This window comes from Protomyctophum parallelum (assembly GCF_964188405.1).
Source record: "Protomyctophum parallelum genome assembly, chromosome: 6".
NCBI classification, from domain to species: Eukaryota; Metazoa; Chordata; class Actinopteri; order Myctophiformes; family Myctophidae; genus Protomyctophum; species Protomyctophum parallelum.
In genome coordinates, this window is record NC_139701.1 from 34,983,214 (window position 1) to 35,003,187 (window position 19,974).

Sequence of the window (19,974 nt, forward strand, 5' to 3'; positions counted from 1 at the left end):
CAGACAGACACAATCTGTCTCTCACACACACACACACACACACACACACACACACACACACACACACACACACACACACACACACACACACACACACACACACACACACACACACACAGTTTATCTGATTGACTGGTTGGTGGTCAGAGAGATCCACAGTAAAACCCTCAGTGTTCGAATATCCATTCGTACTGTAACTCAAAGAGTGTACAAATGAAACCAAATGTAATTGTACACTCTCAGAGTTAAATTAATCCCCCTGGTTTCTATCAAACAGCCACTTACACTGCGACTATTACTATAGCTGCTACGAACCCGTGTGTGTGTGTGTGTGTGTCTACACGTGATTCCACTGTGATGACACGCAGATGAGCTTGCTTTTTGTTGGGGTGAACTGTGCAACCCCCCACAGGAGTCAACCTCAGAGTCAACACGGGGCACGGTGCAGTTCCGGAGCAGGAGGGCAAAAAAACAAAACACTTCTGTCTTCTCGTTCTCACAGCAGCCATGATGCGCTGTCAGAGAACTCAGGCCACTGCTGTTCTTATGTTACTCTATGCTCCCACAGCATCACAATACATTCCTGAACTATTAGGTATCAGGTAGTAGCACAGTAGTAGTATCTTATATGTGACCAGATTTGACTGAGAGCTGCCATCGTGCAAATATGGCAATATGGAAATATTAGTAATATTAGTAATTGCCACTGGGCAATTACACTAAGTTACACTTGTATTACACTTCCTTGAGACCAATTCAAATCCCAATCCTGCGTGAAAAGACTTTTCACAACGGAGACTTTTGCCACACCACGGCGCGTGATGTCACCGAAAGATGTGGCTTTTGTGGCCTATCAATGAGGTTGGAGCTGTTTACCAGCTGTCAATCAAGCTTTTGTCCTCCTCAATGCCATTCACACGATTAACAAGGCCAACTCTCCTTTCCCTGATGATGTAACACACTATATGATCGTCCTTTATCTGACCACTAAGCACGACATCCTGCTGTGTTTAGTGGTCAGATGGGTGGACCACGGATGTTTTTGAGATTTTCAAGTGGACCCTGATCCAGAAACCGTTGAGAAATACTGCAATACTGCTTTAAATTTAATTATACTTTTTATTTGCATTATTTTTCCAAATAAAGTGGCTTTTTCTCAGATGATTAGTAGCCTAATGGCCATGGCTGCCACCAGTGAAAGTGTTGATGACAGCAACAAAAAAACAAAGATGTTAAATTTGAATGAAGTATAACCAAAGAATTCAGCCTCACATTGTGTTCAAACCAGCATAAATGACGGTTGCGTGCCACAGAGAAGAGTTGTGAAAAGTTGTAATTATGGGCTCAGTCTAAAAAGACTAGCGTTCCAAACTAGCGTGTTGCCACATCAGAGACGACAAAACGGAGGAGGCACGTGGAAACAAACAAAGCTTATTAAGAGACAGGGGTCTGCCTGCTCGTTCGTTGTCATCATTACACCAACACCACACTCCCCAACAACCTTCAAACACACACAGATGCTGCACTGTTGCTTTAACACTACGTGCCATGGCACTGCTTCTTTTCAATCTGCACACAGTAAGAGCACTGTTTTAGCGAGCCAGGCCCCCACAGTCACTCTGCGACAGAGATTTAAAAAAGAAAAAAGGTTAAATTTGGGACGTAAAAAGTACTACTGATTACAAAGTTTACAGGCGTCTGTGCAAGCTCCAGTAACAAGTAAAAGCTGTGTGTGTATGTGTGTGTGTGTGCGCGCGTGCGTGTGCGTGCGTGCGTGCGTGCGTGCGTGCGTGCGTACATTTGCGTGTGTTTTTCTTTTTCCCTCCGGATTGCCAACTCTAAATTCCACCTGGCTAATGTCTGTCTGAGTTTGGCTAATGAGTGACACTGAGCTGGAGTGATATGATCAAACAGCCAGGGCTTCTGTCTGCTCCTATCACACTCACCATGAACATGAACACCAGGCTGAGGCTAGAGAGGTTGTTTTCAGTGTGTGGAGAGACCAGTGGTGTAAGGCGCAAGTTCATTTAATTAAGTACTGTACTTAAGTACAATTTTGATGTACTTTTACTCAGTGGTGGGAAAAGGTGCTCAAATCCTCCTTAATAACACTCTGTTACAAGTAAAAGTCCAATAATCAAAATTTACTTGAGAGTAAAAGTGCTAAAGTATAAAATATACATAAAAGTACCAAGCGTAAAAGTAGTCATTACGCACTGCGCAATGAGTACTTTTACGACTTGCGCAAAAATTCACCAGTTTTAAAAATCTTATTATCTAGTATTGAAAATTGGAAATACTCCAGTAAAGTACAAACAACTCAAAATTGTACTTAACCACAGTACTCAAGTAAATGTACTTACTGAATAGTAACTAAGAACATTTACTTGAGTACTGTACTTGAGTATTTCCTTTTTTCTGCTTGACTACATCTCAAATGCAGTACTTTTGACTCCACTACAATTATTTGACAGCTTTCGTTACTAGTTACTTTGAAGATTTAGATTATCATTACAAAACATACCTAGATCACTTAAGCCCTATTACAGTATATGCTTTGGCTATTAAAAAACAGACGATCTACAAGCTTGCAGATATAACGCGTAGCCTGCGACTGCAAGCTAGTTCAGGCAGATGCACTCGAGAGGTTTTCCTGCATGTGCAGCACTATGTGGGCAATGTTTGTATGTGTCGTGTCAAGCAGCTGACCAAATTGGCGGTCTTCTTAAGCTCTCTTGATTAATTGTAATTCCTCTTGCTGTCATTGCCTCCACTGAATGTTGTATGCACTTGGCTTGCTCTCACACTGCTACCAGGTTGTTCTGTTGTTGATATGCATGCATGCGTGTTCACCGGATAAAATTGTCTTGGACATCCAGGCGCAACAGACAAGTTCCGAATATCAACTCTATTTGGGAGGCCATGACATGACAACGTTTTAAAATCGTTGAGAGCTTTACGTCAAACAGAGAAATACAATTATCACTCTAGCCTCGGATCATTTTCAACAGGAGCCCAAAATGACTGAGGGCGGGGTAAATATGCCAGCTGATCCTTTGATGGGTGACACCAATCAACATCAGCAGTAATTAGAGCTCATGGAGTGCACAAAACCACATACATCTGCCCTAGACAGACTGGCTGAAAGACATAACAACTGGCCCTGGAGCAGAAATCCAGAGAAAAGGGGTTGTTAAAATAGATCATAATACTTTTGATACTTTTAATACTTTTTTCAAAACCACAAAGGCAGGCTGGATGATGAACGGGAAAGAGGAGGAGTGAAGGTAAAATAAAAAAGGAAGCATAGATGTCTTTCTTTCTTTTCTTTTTTTTGCCTTACCTGTAGCTCTACTGGAGGAGGGCCCCCCCTCGTCTTGAGGCTTGCACGCGAGCATCTGTCTGTGCAGATGTACTGCCTCTGAGGAATGCGTGGCATTCCCCTGACTCCCATCTCCTCCTCCACCGCCGCCGCCCCCCAGGCTTTCCCCCGGCCCCTCCAGTCCAGCACTGCTGGAGCTCTCAGAAGGCCTGCCATGCTGACTCGCGTCTCCTCCGCCCTTGGTGCTGTGTCGCCTCTGGGGGGCTTGTTGTTGAGACTCCTGCCGTGGTGGTGGAACCAGCAGTCTGACGGCGGGCCGGTGGTGGCCCGTTTGTAGTTCCTCGTCCTCAGGGATGGGGTTGTACCAGATCTCGCCTTCGTCGTCGGCGTCGTTCTCCTCTGCCGGGTCCACACAACGAGGCTGTGGGGCCACCCTGGTCTGGCCGACGCTCACCTAGACAGAGCGATTCAAAAGAGGGCCGCGGGTCATCGCAGGGTGAATATTCATCCCTCGTGGGGCTGCCACTGGTGCCAAGATTTTTTTTTAAGGAACATTGCCATTTTCTAACCTCACCTAATGGGTCCTCTAATCAGAATGTTCACTTGTTGTGGAGTATAACATTTAAAGCATGTTCTGCCTCGAGTCAGATCAGCTGAATGAGTTAAGAAATAACGTAACGTGCCGTATAACATTTCCCTGGGGACCCCCTGGAACTGCCTCAAGGACCCTGGGGGTCCCCGGACCCCGAACCCCACTTTGGGAATCACTGCTCTATGTAATCTGATCTTTATAGTCTGATAAACTATTCTCACGTAAATAAATCTTGTTTAAAAAACAATCTGCCTAACGATGATGTCATTGGTGGTCGTGGAAGGGTTTCTGAACTGCCCACAGCAGAGTGAGTGTGTGTGTGTGTGTGTGTGTGTGTGTGTGTGTCCGTCCAGCTGATGGTCGTTAATGTCAAAGCAATGCTGTTTATGCACTGTCAAATAGGTCTAGGCCTACATCTATTCTAAGGTAGCATATACCTGTTTAGACACATTATCCTGCTCATTACTGTGCGGAAATATACATAAATATTCGTGTTTGAGCACAAAAAGCATTTTGAGAACCCACAAATTTCCGCGCTTCGCTCGCACACTGTGCGGCCCCCCACACACAATCATTCTACAGTTGTGGCCCCCGGCCTAATCTAATTGAATACCCCTGCCATAAAGCATTACACTTGTTTACAAGAGGGTCCACCATTTTCAATTCATCATATCATTTTGTACACTATGCACTTCTATAAAGCCAAAAACAGGAAATCATCATAAAGGAGGTAAAAAGGGGGAAAAACTTATACAGTGAGGGGGGAAAGGGGTGGGGGGGGTGGGTGGAGTCAAGGGATTTACATGTCTTAATGACAGTTGGTAGGGCGTTCCACATTTTTGTGGCATAGGAGTGAAATGAATTTAGGTGGACCCTCTTGTAAACAAGTGTCCACTCGCAGTTAACAGTCTTTGTATTGAGTTGTTCTTGAAATGTAGTGTAATTCTGCAAACTGTTAATAAATATGTAAATCAATCAATCAATCCTTGTTTGTGCCGAATCTGGGTTGCACATGGTTTTTTTAACTCCCTCTGTTGTGTTGCTGGCATGATTAGACTGACTGAGCGTCACTGTTTATTATGATACACTTTTCATTTCATTTTAAAAAAAAAAACATAATTTTTTTAACCGCGGTAATGAACCCGATACCGCGGTATGCGTTACATACCGGCGGTATGGCGGTATTGCGGTTATTGCACCCAGCCCTAATTACCAGCCAAGGTGCCTGGACCGCTGAGCCACGGCCCAGGCCAGAGTAAACACATTTTGATCAGGGAGGTGTCCCATTAAGAATTAAGAATTTAAACTTTGAGGAAACAATCAAAACCATGATACGATGCTAAACAACTAGAAGGAGCCACCGTGTTCAGCAAGACAGATCACAACAGTTACCTCTGCAAACTATGACCCAGCCGTTCACAGAGGACAAACGTTGGGAGACTGACCTGGGGCAAGTGCAACCTAAGTGGCCGTGAGGGTGGGCCTCCGGGGGCTCTCAGATGGTCTGGGGACGGGCTTGGAGGAGGCGGCTGGTGGGGGCCCGGCCCACTCTCTTCCTCAGCTCCCAGCATTCCCTGGGGCTCATCCTTGGCACCGTGGGTCTTCCCCAGGGAGCTCTGCTGCAGCCAGTTGCGTTTCTTGGAGACGGTGATGGTGTTGTGCGGCGGACGCCAGAACGACGGCTCGTTGGCCCTGCCCACGTCGTGGCTGTTGGGGTAGGGCCCTTGTACATTCTCAATGAATGCTGGAGTGAGGGAAGAAGGGGCCGAGATAGAGAGAGAAACAGACAGGCAAGGAGACTGGGTTAAGTCTGACACACACTGAAATGCCAGAAGAACATCTCTGACAACTGACATTAAACAGTAAAATCCTCAGCGATAATTTATCCATTTGTAACTAAATGAACACCCTTATGGGTCAATTTGGTCACATTTGCACACTCCCATGAGTTGGGAGGGCTGAGGATGTTACATTGTGCTGTTTAGTGTCCAAATTACCAAGTCAAATCAAGCTATTCCCATTAGGCATAATAATGGCCTTTATGTCACCTGAATCTGTATCATGAAACCAGACATTGGCAGTGGCGCAAATCTTCATTATAATGGTATCAATCTGTTTTATTTTAGCTGATTTCTAAACAACAGGAATGGAATTCTAAAAATTCACTCCCAGGTCTTTTTAAAATGCCAGTTACCATGGAGCCTACCAGAGCAAACTAGAGAGGAAGACAACATGACACACTCACACACACACACACACACACACACACACACGTGCGCACAGCTGCACACACACTCAAACGTGTGCACACGCATGCACGCACGCACGCACGCACACACCGACTATCTTCATCATCTGCCACAGTGTGATCCATGTTGTTGCTTTTCCTCTGTCTCAACTTTCTGCCGAACCAAAGACAAACTTTCAATTATGCTACCACTGACGAGCCCCTGGCTGGAATACATGACCTCTCTGCCCTGACACGTTACTCTCCGATGACTTCGCATCTTGGTAATGTTGGTTTAAAATAATTATAGCCTGGATTTAAACTGTGTCACACAATGGTTCGTCGCATTGCAAGCTTGTAGATTGTACATTTGCCACCCGCACACCGCTGTACGACAAAGCACAAATTAGGCATATGATTATGACAGGGTATTCACAGCTGTGAAAATAGAGCAAGGAGAGGAGGGAGCAGGGGTTGACAATAAGTACAGCCACTGGCGATAAGTGTGTGCATTCAAAAAGGGACAAATAATAGAGGTGGTGACGTGGAGCCATGCCTTTTTGAAAGACTCCATATAAGTCCCAAGTCAAAACAATTTCGCTCGGTTTGTGTGAGTGTGTATAGTACATTAGTATGTGTGCTTGTCGTTTACCCAACAAGATAACAGAAACAGATGGCCAAAAAACAACAATCATTTTCTACTAATCACAATGTAACCGATAGTCTTCTGTGTGTCATTTCTTCTCCATGATACAGTGCTGACAAACCGTGGGTTGATGAGCAGATGCAAGGAGAGAAAAACAAGCCCTGTGCTTGCGAGAGGTGCTGAGCGCAGGGTCTTGCTGTAACATGCACAACAGGCCTGTGTAAAAGACTGTTTTGATCCTCAGCTCCCAGACGAGCCCCCCTCCACATGCTATAATGATAACTTCTCTTTTCCTCTAGGAAATGCATACATCCACTAAATTACAGACTCGTACTTTGGAATATTTTCACTTCATGAAAGCAAAATACATCGGATGTCCAGTGTGTGTGTGTGTGTGTGTGTGTGTGTGTGTGTGTGTGTGTGTTGGTGTGTGAGTCAGTGATTGTGCGTAAACGACAATTTAAAAACCTTGTACAAAATAAGTCAGGATAAACAATAATAACTATAGTATAGTCCTTTTTCAATTGAAGAAACGGAATTCAACATAGGAAAAAAAACATTACATAAGCGCTACTCAGTAGATTGGGACTAAGGTGCTTTTTTGCTTGGTTGCTTTATTGACACAGGCCCTGAAAGCACAGAGAGCACAAGATTCGGTGGTGCGAGGGCTCCGCTGGGATTAGTCTTTCCCTGAAAGTCAAGCAATCCCTCTGAGCTGCAGGCTCGGCTTTCTTGTGATCTGTAAGGCAACTTTATTAACGCTTCAAGAGAGTAACTGTTGACTTGCAATAAATGCTGCCATCTCTGCAGCCACAGAATCCTTTAAACCCTGACCCCTGAGTTCCTCACACCACAATAGAAGGAGTCTTGAAGCGAGTTGATTTCCCCACTTTATAGAGAACCCATTCAGCTTGATTTTTTTGCCCCCTCCTCTTGTGATTACTTGAGAAACCTGATAGGCGGGATGAAAATGACTCTGTAGTGGATGTCGTAGCCCCAGCCTTCAGCCAATTTACAGTAGATACGAGTAATGTAAAACATTTGTCATGGTTAGAACAGAAGCCAGCTTTGAATACACATTCCTAATCTCCATAGATAAAATAAAAAAAACTCAAAGCCTTACAAAGAGTGAAATTAAAGATGCCGCCATACCTATCTGACTCCTGTTACAACTTAATTTAAACAGTCAGGATAGAACGCATATTTTTAAGTAGCCTACTTCTGCCACTCTGCTCTGTTTAAATTACACAGTGCCAGCCAGAAACGTGTTTGCATGTACCGAGCCAACAGTGTGTTTACATTAGCCTGGATTAGACTGATGTTCTCTTTGAGGGCCAAGAGCTCTGTAGGTTTAGCATCTGCTGACTACTGAGGGGAGGGGAATGGTATGTTAGCTTTAGCTTTACCACAACTCACGAGCTAGTGTGTGTGGGCCCTAGCTGACAAGCTAAATAATAATACTTTTGTGGAATTGTTCTGCTTATGTGTGGCTGCATCCTTTAACCATTGTACACTTTTTGTTGGTTCTTTTTCTCTACGGGCATTGGGCATTGACTAGCTAAAACACTTAAGTGTGCATACTGTAACTCGTGTCGATGTTGTAGCCAACAGGCTAATGACATCCAGTCTGACCCCAGATTTCATTCCAAATTATCTGGCGGCGTTTTGAGGTCTTTCACACAACTCTACCTAGAGACTGCTGTTGTCAAGCTTCCTGTCTCCTGTAAGGGGTCTTTCATTTCATAACTGACAGAGGAAGCAGGCTCTAACATGTACGGCATTCCATATACCTCAGCTCCAGATTTACAGTGTTCCCCTCCTCCCAACCTCACACACTTCCTAGAACACCCTAGCTGGATGCCAGCATTTTATACGCAAGATTGCGTCCAATTTAATTGGTATTTATTTTACTGATATAAAATGTATTACTCCTTCATTATAACAAATGCTGTATGCAAGTATGCAAAACAAATTTCGCACACTTTTTAACTTTACTGATTCTGATATATGCTACCATGTTCTACATCTCTGAAAATAGCCAGACAGATTTTTCTGATTTTTTTTAAAACTAATATTGGGAAAAGGAAAAGACCAAACCAAATGGGATATAAGCAGTGGTTATTTTTCATTTCAAGGACCACCAAATGATATGCAAATGTATTTGCCCATAGACCCCCATCTGATATATCAATTCCTTGGGGTCCTTGGCACGAAATGGTTTGACAACTACTGGCATAGTCAGCTCTGTGTCCATCATGCCCACAGGTCTTTGAAGACCTGTGGGCAATATTCCATATTGTTTGCGTGGGCAAACAATATGGAATATGGAGTGGCCTCGCCACTCGATTCGATTACGATTTACCTGTTAACTAATCGATTTGATTCTATGGTGTATCCGTTTTCTATAGTTACTTTTTCAACAGTCAATACAATCAGTTGTTAGATACATAATTATGAACTACTTTTTCATTTCTAGTGCTTTATTGTGATGTCACACGTATTTTAAACTAAAATATATAAATGCTATAAGCATTTGTATTGTGAATAATTCTGGAGTGCAGTCAGTTGAATCACATGTATTTTGTTGTACCACATGTATGTATTTTGATGTACCTGTGAAGCCTCGTCGTACGACAGTGCTGCTCACTCAAAGTAGCTGATCTACAAGCTCATAGCGTGTCACACCGCGGTGCTTTGTGAGCTTGTGTATCTGTTGAGCGCTTGAGCAGACGAACAAGTGTGTTGTTGATAGTCATTGATCATAGTCGTTAAATTAACTGAGGATTTGACTGTGTAGTAAAACAGAGATGTGGCTAGATGTCTGCTTTCAAAATACTGGGTAGGTTTTTAATCACTTACTTTTCCCTCCCTCTCTCTCATGGACTTCTCCCGTTAGGATAGCACTAAGGGCCGATTCATACTCCTATTTTACGGCTGTTTCGGCGCTGTAGTGCCGAAATGATTTCGGCTCGTCAGAAATTTTCAGTAGCACCGAAGAACCGACTTTAGGACGGTACCCGCCCCCCCGAACCTCAAATGACGACACATTGTAGGCTCTACAGAGCCGAACCGACTTTTATTCGGCTCTAAAATAGGAGTATGAATCGGCCCTTAGCCTAGCAGCTAGTAGTTGTGTTTGTAGGACACTGTCTGCTCCCAGAAGTAAATGTCCGGCAGAAAACTTTTTGTGTTTTTTCGTAAATTAACAGCATACTAATTACGATCATACTACAGCGTCACACAAAAGTATCAAAAGTAGCAGATCTGCAGCTCGAAACGCGGCATGTAGCGTGTTTACTGTTTTTGAATTTGAATCCTGAAAAGTAACGGTTTTGGACTGACATAGACGAGATGTCTTCACAACATTATTTATTGTCCAACCGATCGTTCCAGCAGTGTTAGCTGTACAGTACACAGTAAACGGACAGGGATGAAAACATAATCTTCACCTCCCAGCGGCCTGGCCTATGTAAAAATGCAAGCAATTTGGGTTAATGTAATTGATCGGACAATGACATGTAGTAATACTATACTGGTATGGACCTTTAACTTAAATGAGGCCATTGTTTCCAATAAACTAGTGCTATCATACTTTGCTGTACAAGGTATTGTGAAAACAGCCAATCTACAAGCTCATAATACACATGTGTGCGTGCGTGCGTGCGTGCGTGAGTGACCGACTGACCGGTGGTCTCCAAAACTCACCCTCGTGCCTGTGACCTGCATGGCTACCAAGTCTAACATGACCTTTGGCTTTGGTGTGAAAGAGACAGACCACTGCAGACCAGTGACCTTCACCAATATCTACTACACACAGAGCAGTGCACTGAGCACACAGACCAGTGACCATAGAGCAGTGCACTGAGCAGCAGACCAGTGACCATAGAGCAGGGCACTGAGCAGCAGACCAGTGACCATAGAGCAGTGCACTGAGCAGCAGACCAGTGACCATAGAGCAGTGCACTGAGCACACAGACCAGTGACCATAGAGCAGTGCACTGAGCAGCAGACCAGTGACCATAGAGCAGTGCACTGAGCAGCAGACCAGTGACCATAGAGCAGTGCACTGAGCAGCAGACCAGTGACCATAGAGCAGTGCACTGAGCAGCAGACCAGTGACCATAGAGCAGTGCACTGAGCAGCAGACCAGTGACCATAGAGCAGTGCACTGAGCAGCAGACCAGTGACCATAGAGCAGTGCACTGAGCACACAGACCAGTGACCATAGAGCAGTGCACTGAGCAGCAGACCAGTGACCATAGAGCAGTGCACTGAGCACACAGACCAGTGACCATAGAGCAGTGCACTGAGCAGCAGACCAGTGACCATAGAGCAGTGCACTGAGCAGCAGACCAGTGACCATAGAGCAGTGCACTGAGCAGCAGACCAGTGACCATAGAGCAGTGCACTGAGCACACAGACCAGTGACCATAGAGCAGTGCACTGAGCAGCAGACCAGTGACCATAGAGCAGTGCACTGAGCAGCAGACCAGTGACCATAGAGCAGTGCACTGAGCACACAGACCAGTGACCATAGAGCAGTGCACTGAGCAGCAGACCAGTGACCATAGAGCAGTGCACTGAGCAGCAGACCAGTGACCATAGAGCAGTGCACTGAGCAGCAGACCAGTGACCATAGAGCAGTGCACTGAGCACACAGACCAGTGACCATAGAGCAGTGCACTGAGCAGCAGACCAGTGACCATAGAGCAGTGCACTGAGCAGCAGACCAGTGACCATAGAGCAGTGCACTGAGCAGCAGACCAGTGACCATAGAGCAGTGCACTGAGCAGCAGACCAGTGACCATAGAGCAGTGCACTGAGCAGCAGACCAGTGACCATAGAGCAGGGCACTGAGCACACAGACCAGTGACCATAGAGCAGTGCACTGAGCAGCAGACCAGTGACCATAGAGCAGTGCACTGAGCACACAGACCAGTGACCATAGAGCAGTGCACTGAGCACACAGACCAGTGACCATAGAGCAGTGCACTGAGCAGCAGACCAGTGACCATAGAGCAGTGCACTGAGCAGCAGACCAGTGACCATAGAGCAGTGCACTGAGCAGCAGACCAGTGAGCACACATAGCAGTACACTGAGCAGCAGACCAGCTATACCTGTCTCACTCCCTGACTCCCTGTGCTCCCGTACAGCCTCGAGTACAGCAAACACTCACACACCCTAGCCTGACCGGAAGCTAACAGATGGTCAGAGCACATAACAGGGGGGTGTATACGTGTGTGTGTTTGTGTGTGTGTGTTTGTGTGTGTGTGTGTGTGTGTGTGTGTGTGTGTGTGCGTGCGTGGGTCAATGTTTGTGGATGGGTGTGCACGAAATGTGTGTGTGTGTGTGTGTGTGTGTGTGTGTGTGTGTGTGTGTGTTGGGGTGTGTGTGTGTGTGTGTGTGTGTGTGTGTGTGTGTGTGTGTGTGTGTGTGTGTGTGTGTGAGAGAGAGAGAAATAATTATTAGAGAAATGAGGAAAAGGGGTCTTGAGAATAATTAAGGATGTGATGTGATACATAAAATTAGCTGAATTGATCCTAGTTCTGTAACTATATAGTGTGCATCAAGCTATCTGGATGATCACAATTTCACATCATAGAAATCCTGCTAAACTACAGCAATTTACATCTCATCTCATAACTCCTAACTCCAAACACAGGACAAAATACATACTTGATCCACTTTCCCATAGCTCGTTCCTTTATTTCATGTAATGCGTTTATAAAGAGGTTCTTGTTTTGAATAAGATACACCAGTTTATTTTCTGGCCCATACAGACACACGGCTCTGTATACACAACACAAGTGACACTTGTGTTGTGTATACAGAACCCCCCTTTAACGGAGAACCTTTAGCGGCGTACCATACATTCCAGTAGATTCTCATTCATATGGTAATTGTTGGAGATTTTTCTTTTTAAGCCAAGGAAAATCGTACAGGGCTGCATCCCACGTCAAACACTTGAATCACATCCTGGTGGCTCAGTCTACTAAACACCACTTCCTCCACGACCGTCGGATTCAATCCCAAACTGTGCCATGGTGTCAGAAAAGGGGCACTCACTTATAACTCAAAACGCTCAATCTCCAGTAAGATGTTAGCCATTTGCAGTCTCTCCTGAGTAAGTTGCTGCATAAGGCCTATAGTTAAGCCGGCAAGCAGAACTTGGCTAATTGTCTCCACCAGGCCGAAGGCACGCACACACGCACTCCGTCCGTGTGTGCGTCCGTCCTTCCGTCCGTCCGTTACCAGCTAATCTCCGGCACCGTTGGCCCAATCCATGCCAAACTTTGCACACACACTCCCTGGATGCCAACGACAAACCTCTGCCCCAAATATTCCTCAACGGCCTGTTATAGCGCCACCATGAGGCCGATTTAGGCAAAACTCATTTCTGTAGATAACTCGTACACATTTTATCCATACATCACACAATTTGGTATACACTATCTCCATAGTCATGTGATCAACACGGATCTGCACCATTTCCCATCTTCCATCCTGATTGGCTAAGATTGGCTTCCAAAGCTCACATGATTCGTCCGTTTCAAACAAAATGCAACAGTGTGCAATTTCCGTGAAATTATACACGCACATTTCCACTAGGCCGAGGACGACATGTCACAATTTTTCTTCCAAATCAGTGGCACTATAACAGGGCAATTCCTGTTTTTACTTATAACTGCATTGATCTGTATGTATACAACTTATGTATGCGCACTCCCTAGAGGCCATGTGCCCAGAAGGGCACTTTTTCTAGTTCAGATTCATTCCTTAAGGAAAAGGAGATGCTGGTGCTTGCCTGTATATTTGCATGTATACGCTTAGAGGATTTCATGTGAGTCATAAGATTCATAAAGCTATAGTGGTGTGCGGACCTGATGCCTAGAGTGTCTCCTCCATCATCTGATCCGTCTTTTAGTGCTACCATCCTCCATAAATCTTAAAAGACAAGAGTTAGTATTGTACCTCCACTCTGCGCATTGTGTGTTTATGTACAAAAACAACCATGGCAACTCGGTAATAAGGTTTTGGCATGATTTGGACACCTAATGCCACAGCGTCCTGACATGACCTGACAACAGCCTACGGGGGTAAGATTACATGTTTTCTGCCTTCTCATGTCTACCTCGCTATATTGAAGTTCACTAAGGAAGGGATCACTTTCCTCAAAATGTTAAGCAATGCTACAGTATAAACCTGATTCATATAGCAATGAGACAAAACCCAGCAAAATAGGTGAATACATCTAGGTCACTTGGGGGGTAAAACACAAGACAAGGTTCATTCATTTTATTTTTCAAAGGAATGGTCTACTTTTGAGCCTGTTTGTGTTTTAGCCAATGGTTTACCACAGGTAGTGCAAGAAAGTGCACTGAGTAGTTCAAATATGTTTAGTATACTTTTGTCCTGGTCAGCTTTCCTTAACAAACCAGCCCACTCTCATGAGTATAGGGATCTCTCAAACATCCAATGTATGGTTACGCTATTGGATGCCTGTCTGCACTTTTGTATTCTACCACAGAGCAAAAGTGCAACACTGGCTGCTACAGCTATCAACATATATGTGTATACCGTATGTGTACAGAAGTAATTATTTATGAGATATCATTCAGGATCAATATAATATAATATCTAACTATCTATTTATTTATCAATCAATCTGTACAGTCTATCTACTAAACAAATGCCTACAGACAGAAAACAACGCATAGTTACGCAGGCAATACCCATACCGCCACAAGAAGACCGCCCTAAAGCCAGCATTCCTAGCCGGTAGGCGGTAGCCACACACACCTCTGGGTGATCATCAACACTGCTTTATGTGCTGAAATTAAAGAACATTGTTACATTATTATTGTTATATTGAATGCCGAAACGTCATCCCATCCCACTACCAGTATCAGAATAGGGTTGACGTGGTGTCCGGTATCAGGTCTGAGCTTACCAGCACTCCACTTGCCTCCACACTTCCACAGACTATTCAAAGGTACTCTGCCAAGGTTCTAGGCTTATTATCCTGCCATCAATGGCTTCACATATTGTACAGTTAATTTAAAACAAATTATTCAGGCACATCATCATTTTTCGACCGCGGTCGAGATCATGGATTTCACAATGCCATCACCGCCACGCCAGACTTCCCGGTCCTTCATTACCATCCCCATTTCCTGCTTACTGATGCATGTGTCCCTAGCGATGACATCAGGGTAAACATTTGAGCCACCTCTTTTGCGCATTAGGACCACTCTATCAAACATTGTATAAGGTTTCTGCGTTACCTTATTTTTGTGGCGCTGCCGTGCTATACAGCGAGACCGGCCGCAGACCGGTCAAACTTCTAGTCTAAGTAAAAAACAAATAGAATGCTTATTGAGCCAGAGTTTGCAATACTTTTGTCCTACTCGCGATTATAGAACAAGTCAGTGTATCTTAGGCTAACTCAAAACTTATTCAGCAAACATTTCAAATTTGGAACAGAAATCCTACACTTCAAAGTGAAGTTACATTTCCAAGCAAATTTAACCGTCACACCAAAAAATGGTTCCCTTTAGTGAGTGTAAATATCTGCATAAATTAAGACAAGACCCATAAACACTATGAAGGGAGCTTCAAGCTGGGAGTAGTAATTCATTGGGCCTTTTGAGAGCCATGGCGTTTCTTTTTTTAAATGGCTCTTTGTACGGCAGTGAGAGGCCCACAGGGGCAAGATAAGCCCAGGGCTGACCTTAATAAATACTTAATCGCCCTTCATTTTGTTCATTCATGGTGAGGAATTAAATAACATGGTGCAAACAAGTTAAACAACAGGAATGGAATTCTAAAAATTCACTCCCAGGTCTTTTAAAATGCCAGTTACCATGGAGCCTACCAGAGCAAACTAGAGAGGAGGAAGACAACATGACACACACACACACACACTCAAACGTGCGCACAGCTGCACACACACTCAAGTGCGCGCACGCACGCACACACGCACGCACGCACACACACACGCACGCACACACACACACACACACACACACACATTAACCAAGCATACATTAACCATTTTAAGCCTTTTTTAAAACATAGGCTACAAACCCGTTCTGAGATAGATCTGATACATTCAAATTTTCTAAAGAGGGTGACAAGTTTTTTAAATGTTGAAATGGGCCATTCATAACGAGTACTTTTAAATACACTGAGGTCTTATACTTGGAACAGATAGACATCTGAGTACTTCTTCCACCACTGCACAGCACACATGCACACGCACTCGCTCGCACGGCGCACGCACGCCCGCACACACAATTTCTACCGCTGTTTCTCTCTCCCTCTCTCACCACAGAGAAAATGCAGTGGCTTCACTATTGCTTAGGATTCCATTGGCTACAGCTGTGGAAAAGTTCAGTGGGGACACAAAGGGGGTAAAAGCATGGAAAAGGAAAACCGAGGCTGAAAAATACCGGACCAAATTACAAAAGAAAGAGGAGAGAAAGAAGATAATCAGTTTTTTGTATACAGGGGGGAAAAAACCATCAGTTAATAACAAGAGGAGGATACAACATGTTAAACTAAAGGCTACAACTGAGGAAGAGAAGACATAGAGTGAAAGAGAGGAGCAATAAGGGGAGAAAGTGTGAAGATCCGGGCTGGGCCAACACAGAGAGTGCTGTGCAATGTGGACAACAAACGTAGAGGCCTTCCGCTCCCCGACATCAGAGTTCAGTTCACACTCTATTTCTAGCAGCAAAGCACACAGAGAGTCAATAAGAGCCTGCACATGTGGCCTGCTGGCTGTTTGCTCTGGAACACACTGTCAAACCACCACACATACACTGTAAAGTCCTCCGTGTTCTTCTTTTAACTTTGAGAGTGTACAAAATACAAATACAATCCAAATGGATCCATTTGGTTACATTTGCAGTTGTACACTTTCGGAGTTACAAATGCATAGATTAAAACTCTTACAGGTGACAAACACACACCATTATATAATGTTTGTATGATTTAACTATAGATTTACACTTTCAACAATTAGGATTTTATGGTGTATGTTCGTCTACCGCCTGCAAAGTCACTGCCATGGCCTGTTTAACTACTTTAATTTTAATACCACCAATTTTCCACCAAGTTTCCTCTGTCCCTGTCTATGATTAAATGGTCTAACTGCCCTGCTATGATCTTTTATAGTCAACTGCTGCCTAAATTACAATTCTTTGTGCATCTCCATGCTACATTAACACAGCATGCTACATCAAAACAACGTCAAATGGAATATATACAGAGAATTGTCTTTCATGTTTTCAAATGTTTCATGATACAGATGTTTTAGTGCACAATGATCTCATATAATCACTTAATTCATGCATAGAACCCCACCACCATCATCACCACCACAATAAAAATGTGATTTGCAGCTAGAAGAAGAGAAGTGAGTTAGTTGTTATTTTACTATACTGTGAGTGATCCTACAATCGAAAGTACTACACTCTTAGTGTTAAAATGCACCTAAATTAGTGTGAAGGAGAGGACCCGCCACCAGTTAGAAAATCTTGAAAAGGAAAGCAAAGAGAGTTGAGACGACCCGTCCCTTTGCTTTGCATCCAGAAGATGAGTAGGGGAGTGAGGACCAGCACCAGACGGAGATCAGATTACTATGAGTGAAGGAGGATGACAATAATCAGACGGCAGGAAGGAGGGTGAGAGTTCCCAACTTTAATGGATCCACAGTGGTTTGTTGCCACTCCGTTTAGCCTTCCTACCTGGCTGTTGTTGTTGTGATGATGGATCAAACTGCCACGGAACCTTGGCGGCAGATTTCCCCCTGTGATTTGGACTCAGTGACTTGGCCTTGGCAGATTTCCCTCCACGAGCACCATGGCTGAGGGTCTGTGCCCCTGCTTTAGAACCTCCAGGGTTGGCCTGAGCACCACCTTTTTCCTGGCTTGGCGTGCCACGAGGTGATGAGGACGGCGAGCCCTCGATGCGCTGCTTCATCTCGGATGACAGCAGGCGACCCTTGTGCATCCACTCCTGCATCTTGTTGACGGTCACCCCGTAGCCCTTGCTGGGACAGCCGGCGGCTGCCTCTGGCACCCAGCAGGCTGTGCTCATTGCCTCCTGTATGTGTACATGGCCCTGAGCAGCAGGTTCATCAGCGTTGTTGTCTGAAGAACCGCTGAGGCTGTTGACCGAGCCACTGCTCTCATGCAGCCGCTCACCACGGTCATCCTCGCCAATGCCGCCAGTGTCCTGAAGCAGCTCATCGCTGCTGGTGGCGCCATAAACGGACAGTGGGTCTAACAGCGCAGACCCTTTAACTCCACCGGCCTCTTTCCCTACTTTTGTCTCTTCACAAATCTCTGGGCTCTGGCCTCCAGTGGCTCCACTACAAAACAAGTGCCCACCAGGATACCTGATAGCTCCATCGCTGGCAGAGCGCTGTAAAGTGGGTCTTATCTTGGCCAGGGACAGGCTCACCATGCTCTTACTGTTCAGCCTGCCACAGAGGCTGGACTCAAGGTTCCCACTGAGGCACAACAGTAGTGAATCAGTGTCAGACACCTGCTGTTGGCTGTTGTCTCCTCCTGAGGACCACGAGTCACTATCAATGTTCTTTGTGGACAGCCGAGAGCAAAGGCTATCCCGGGAGTGACTACTGCTGCAGGACGTGGCCTGCTGGTCAATGAAACTAAGTTGTTGGACATCGAGTTTGATATCTTGCATGGCATTAATAAGAAGGAAATAAGCCTCTTTCAGCTGGCTCCTAAGCCTGTCTGTCTCTTGGGCACTGCTGCTGCTCAGCTGTACTCTATCTATGCTAGCCTGTGTCACCTCCACCTCATCAGCTTTCCTGTCATTAGCACCAGCTTTTATGGATTCATAAAAAGGGAGAATTTCGTTATCATAGTAATCATCGTCTTCACTGTCTAAAGAATGATGTCTGAGTGATCCCTCTCTGGCGCACAGAGATGCCATGTTTATGTCGCATATTTCTAACTCCGTAGGGAAAAACGTTGGGCTTTGAAGATTGGTCACCCTGTAACATTGAGGCGAGATCCCATAACTCTCAATGTTTCTTATCACTATGTTTTCTTCTGTGTTGCACCCGGCTAAACGGCAGACGGGGAGGCTATTTTTATACACGAATGTTTTAGAATGTGTTTCTTGTGCTTGGCTGCGGTCAATGATGTTCGCGTTGGGTCTATGTGTATGTTCATTTCCAGCCACCTCATCATCCTCTGTCATGTGTCGGTGGTCGCAATGCTCTGTGCCGTCGCTGCATCGACTTCTCTCATCTTTCTCAAGGCTCGCTGTTGTCCCATTGTTATTGGGTGAAGAACCCTGGACATCTGCCGGGTTGGCTATGGCTACCCCGCTATTTGACCCCACCTGCGCATGGTATACAATGTGATCATAACTGTCCCCGAACCCAATCGAATCTCCAATGCTGTACTGCCGTGGAATAGTGACGAAGTGTTTGTGCTGTGGATGCGGTGCACCGGCGGCGTGTGTGAGCACCTTGCCGGCAGAGCGTGGTCCCTGCTGGATCCCGTCGCTCTCCCTAATAAAATTTCGCCCAAACTCGGTCTCTCTTTGAAGTGAGACCCCCACGAGCTCCTCGTTAACCCGACCCCTATCCCCCGAAGCCCCGCTGCCCACGTCTCCCCCTCGGCTGCTGCTGTTTGTGTGCGTAGTGGTGGTGGTGCGAGTAGCTTCGTAGTGGTGGTGGGGAAATGCGCTTTGCAACACAGAGCGTCTCTCCCGGACCAGAAACCCCTCTATTTCTAGCGCCCCGTCAACATAATTCTCGTAAGTGCTCATCCTCTCTGCCATGCAATCCAACCCCGCGAGCAACACTACCGGATGAACCTCACTGTCTCGCTGCATTTGCAAAACTTTTTCTTTACCTTCTCGGCCCCCATTCGCCGCAGTGGCAGCGCCGTATCCACCAGCAGCGGCTGCTGTCGTGCCTTTCTTGGATTTCTTCCCCCGAAGTTTCGCTAATAAAGTCCTCCGCAGAGGATCAGCCATTCCTGTCCAGCCAGTAAATCCTCCAGTTTTCAGCACGCTCTCTTCAAAAGGAAGAGACTGATTTCGTTCTCGCACACTGCGGTCAAAACTCGCCGGGCGTACGGGGCCCTCTCCATTCTCCGCTGTCACCTCCACTCTGTCGCCCCACTCGCCGCTCTACTAC

The 19,974-nt window shown here is 45.4% G+C and overlaps 1 protein-coding gene across 3 annotated transcripts in view; it reads right to left on the reverse strand.

Moving 5' to 3' along the window:
- The window catches only part of syde2 (synapse defective 1, Rho GTPase, homolog 2 (C. elegans)), a 55,647-nt gene extending 35,673 nt beyond the window's left edge, over positions 1–19,974 (reverse strand). The window contains exons 1-3 of one of the 3 annotated variants that reach the window (XM_083768154.1): positions 19,688–19,974; positions 5,360–5,658; positions 3,344–3,776 (exon numbers count right to left, since the gene is read on the reverse strand). In XM_083768154.1, the coding sequence (XP_083624280.1) occupies positions 3,344–3,776; positions 5,360–5,658; positions 19,688–19,811 (856 nt within the window). In that variant the 5' untranslated portion in view covers positions 19,812–19,974. Of the gene's footprint in view, positions 1–3,343; positions 3,777–5,359; positions 5,659–17,539 lie in introns of all 3 variants that reach the window. The other 2 variants (XM_083768152.1, XM_083768153.1) reach the window with 2 other exon arrangements.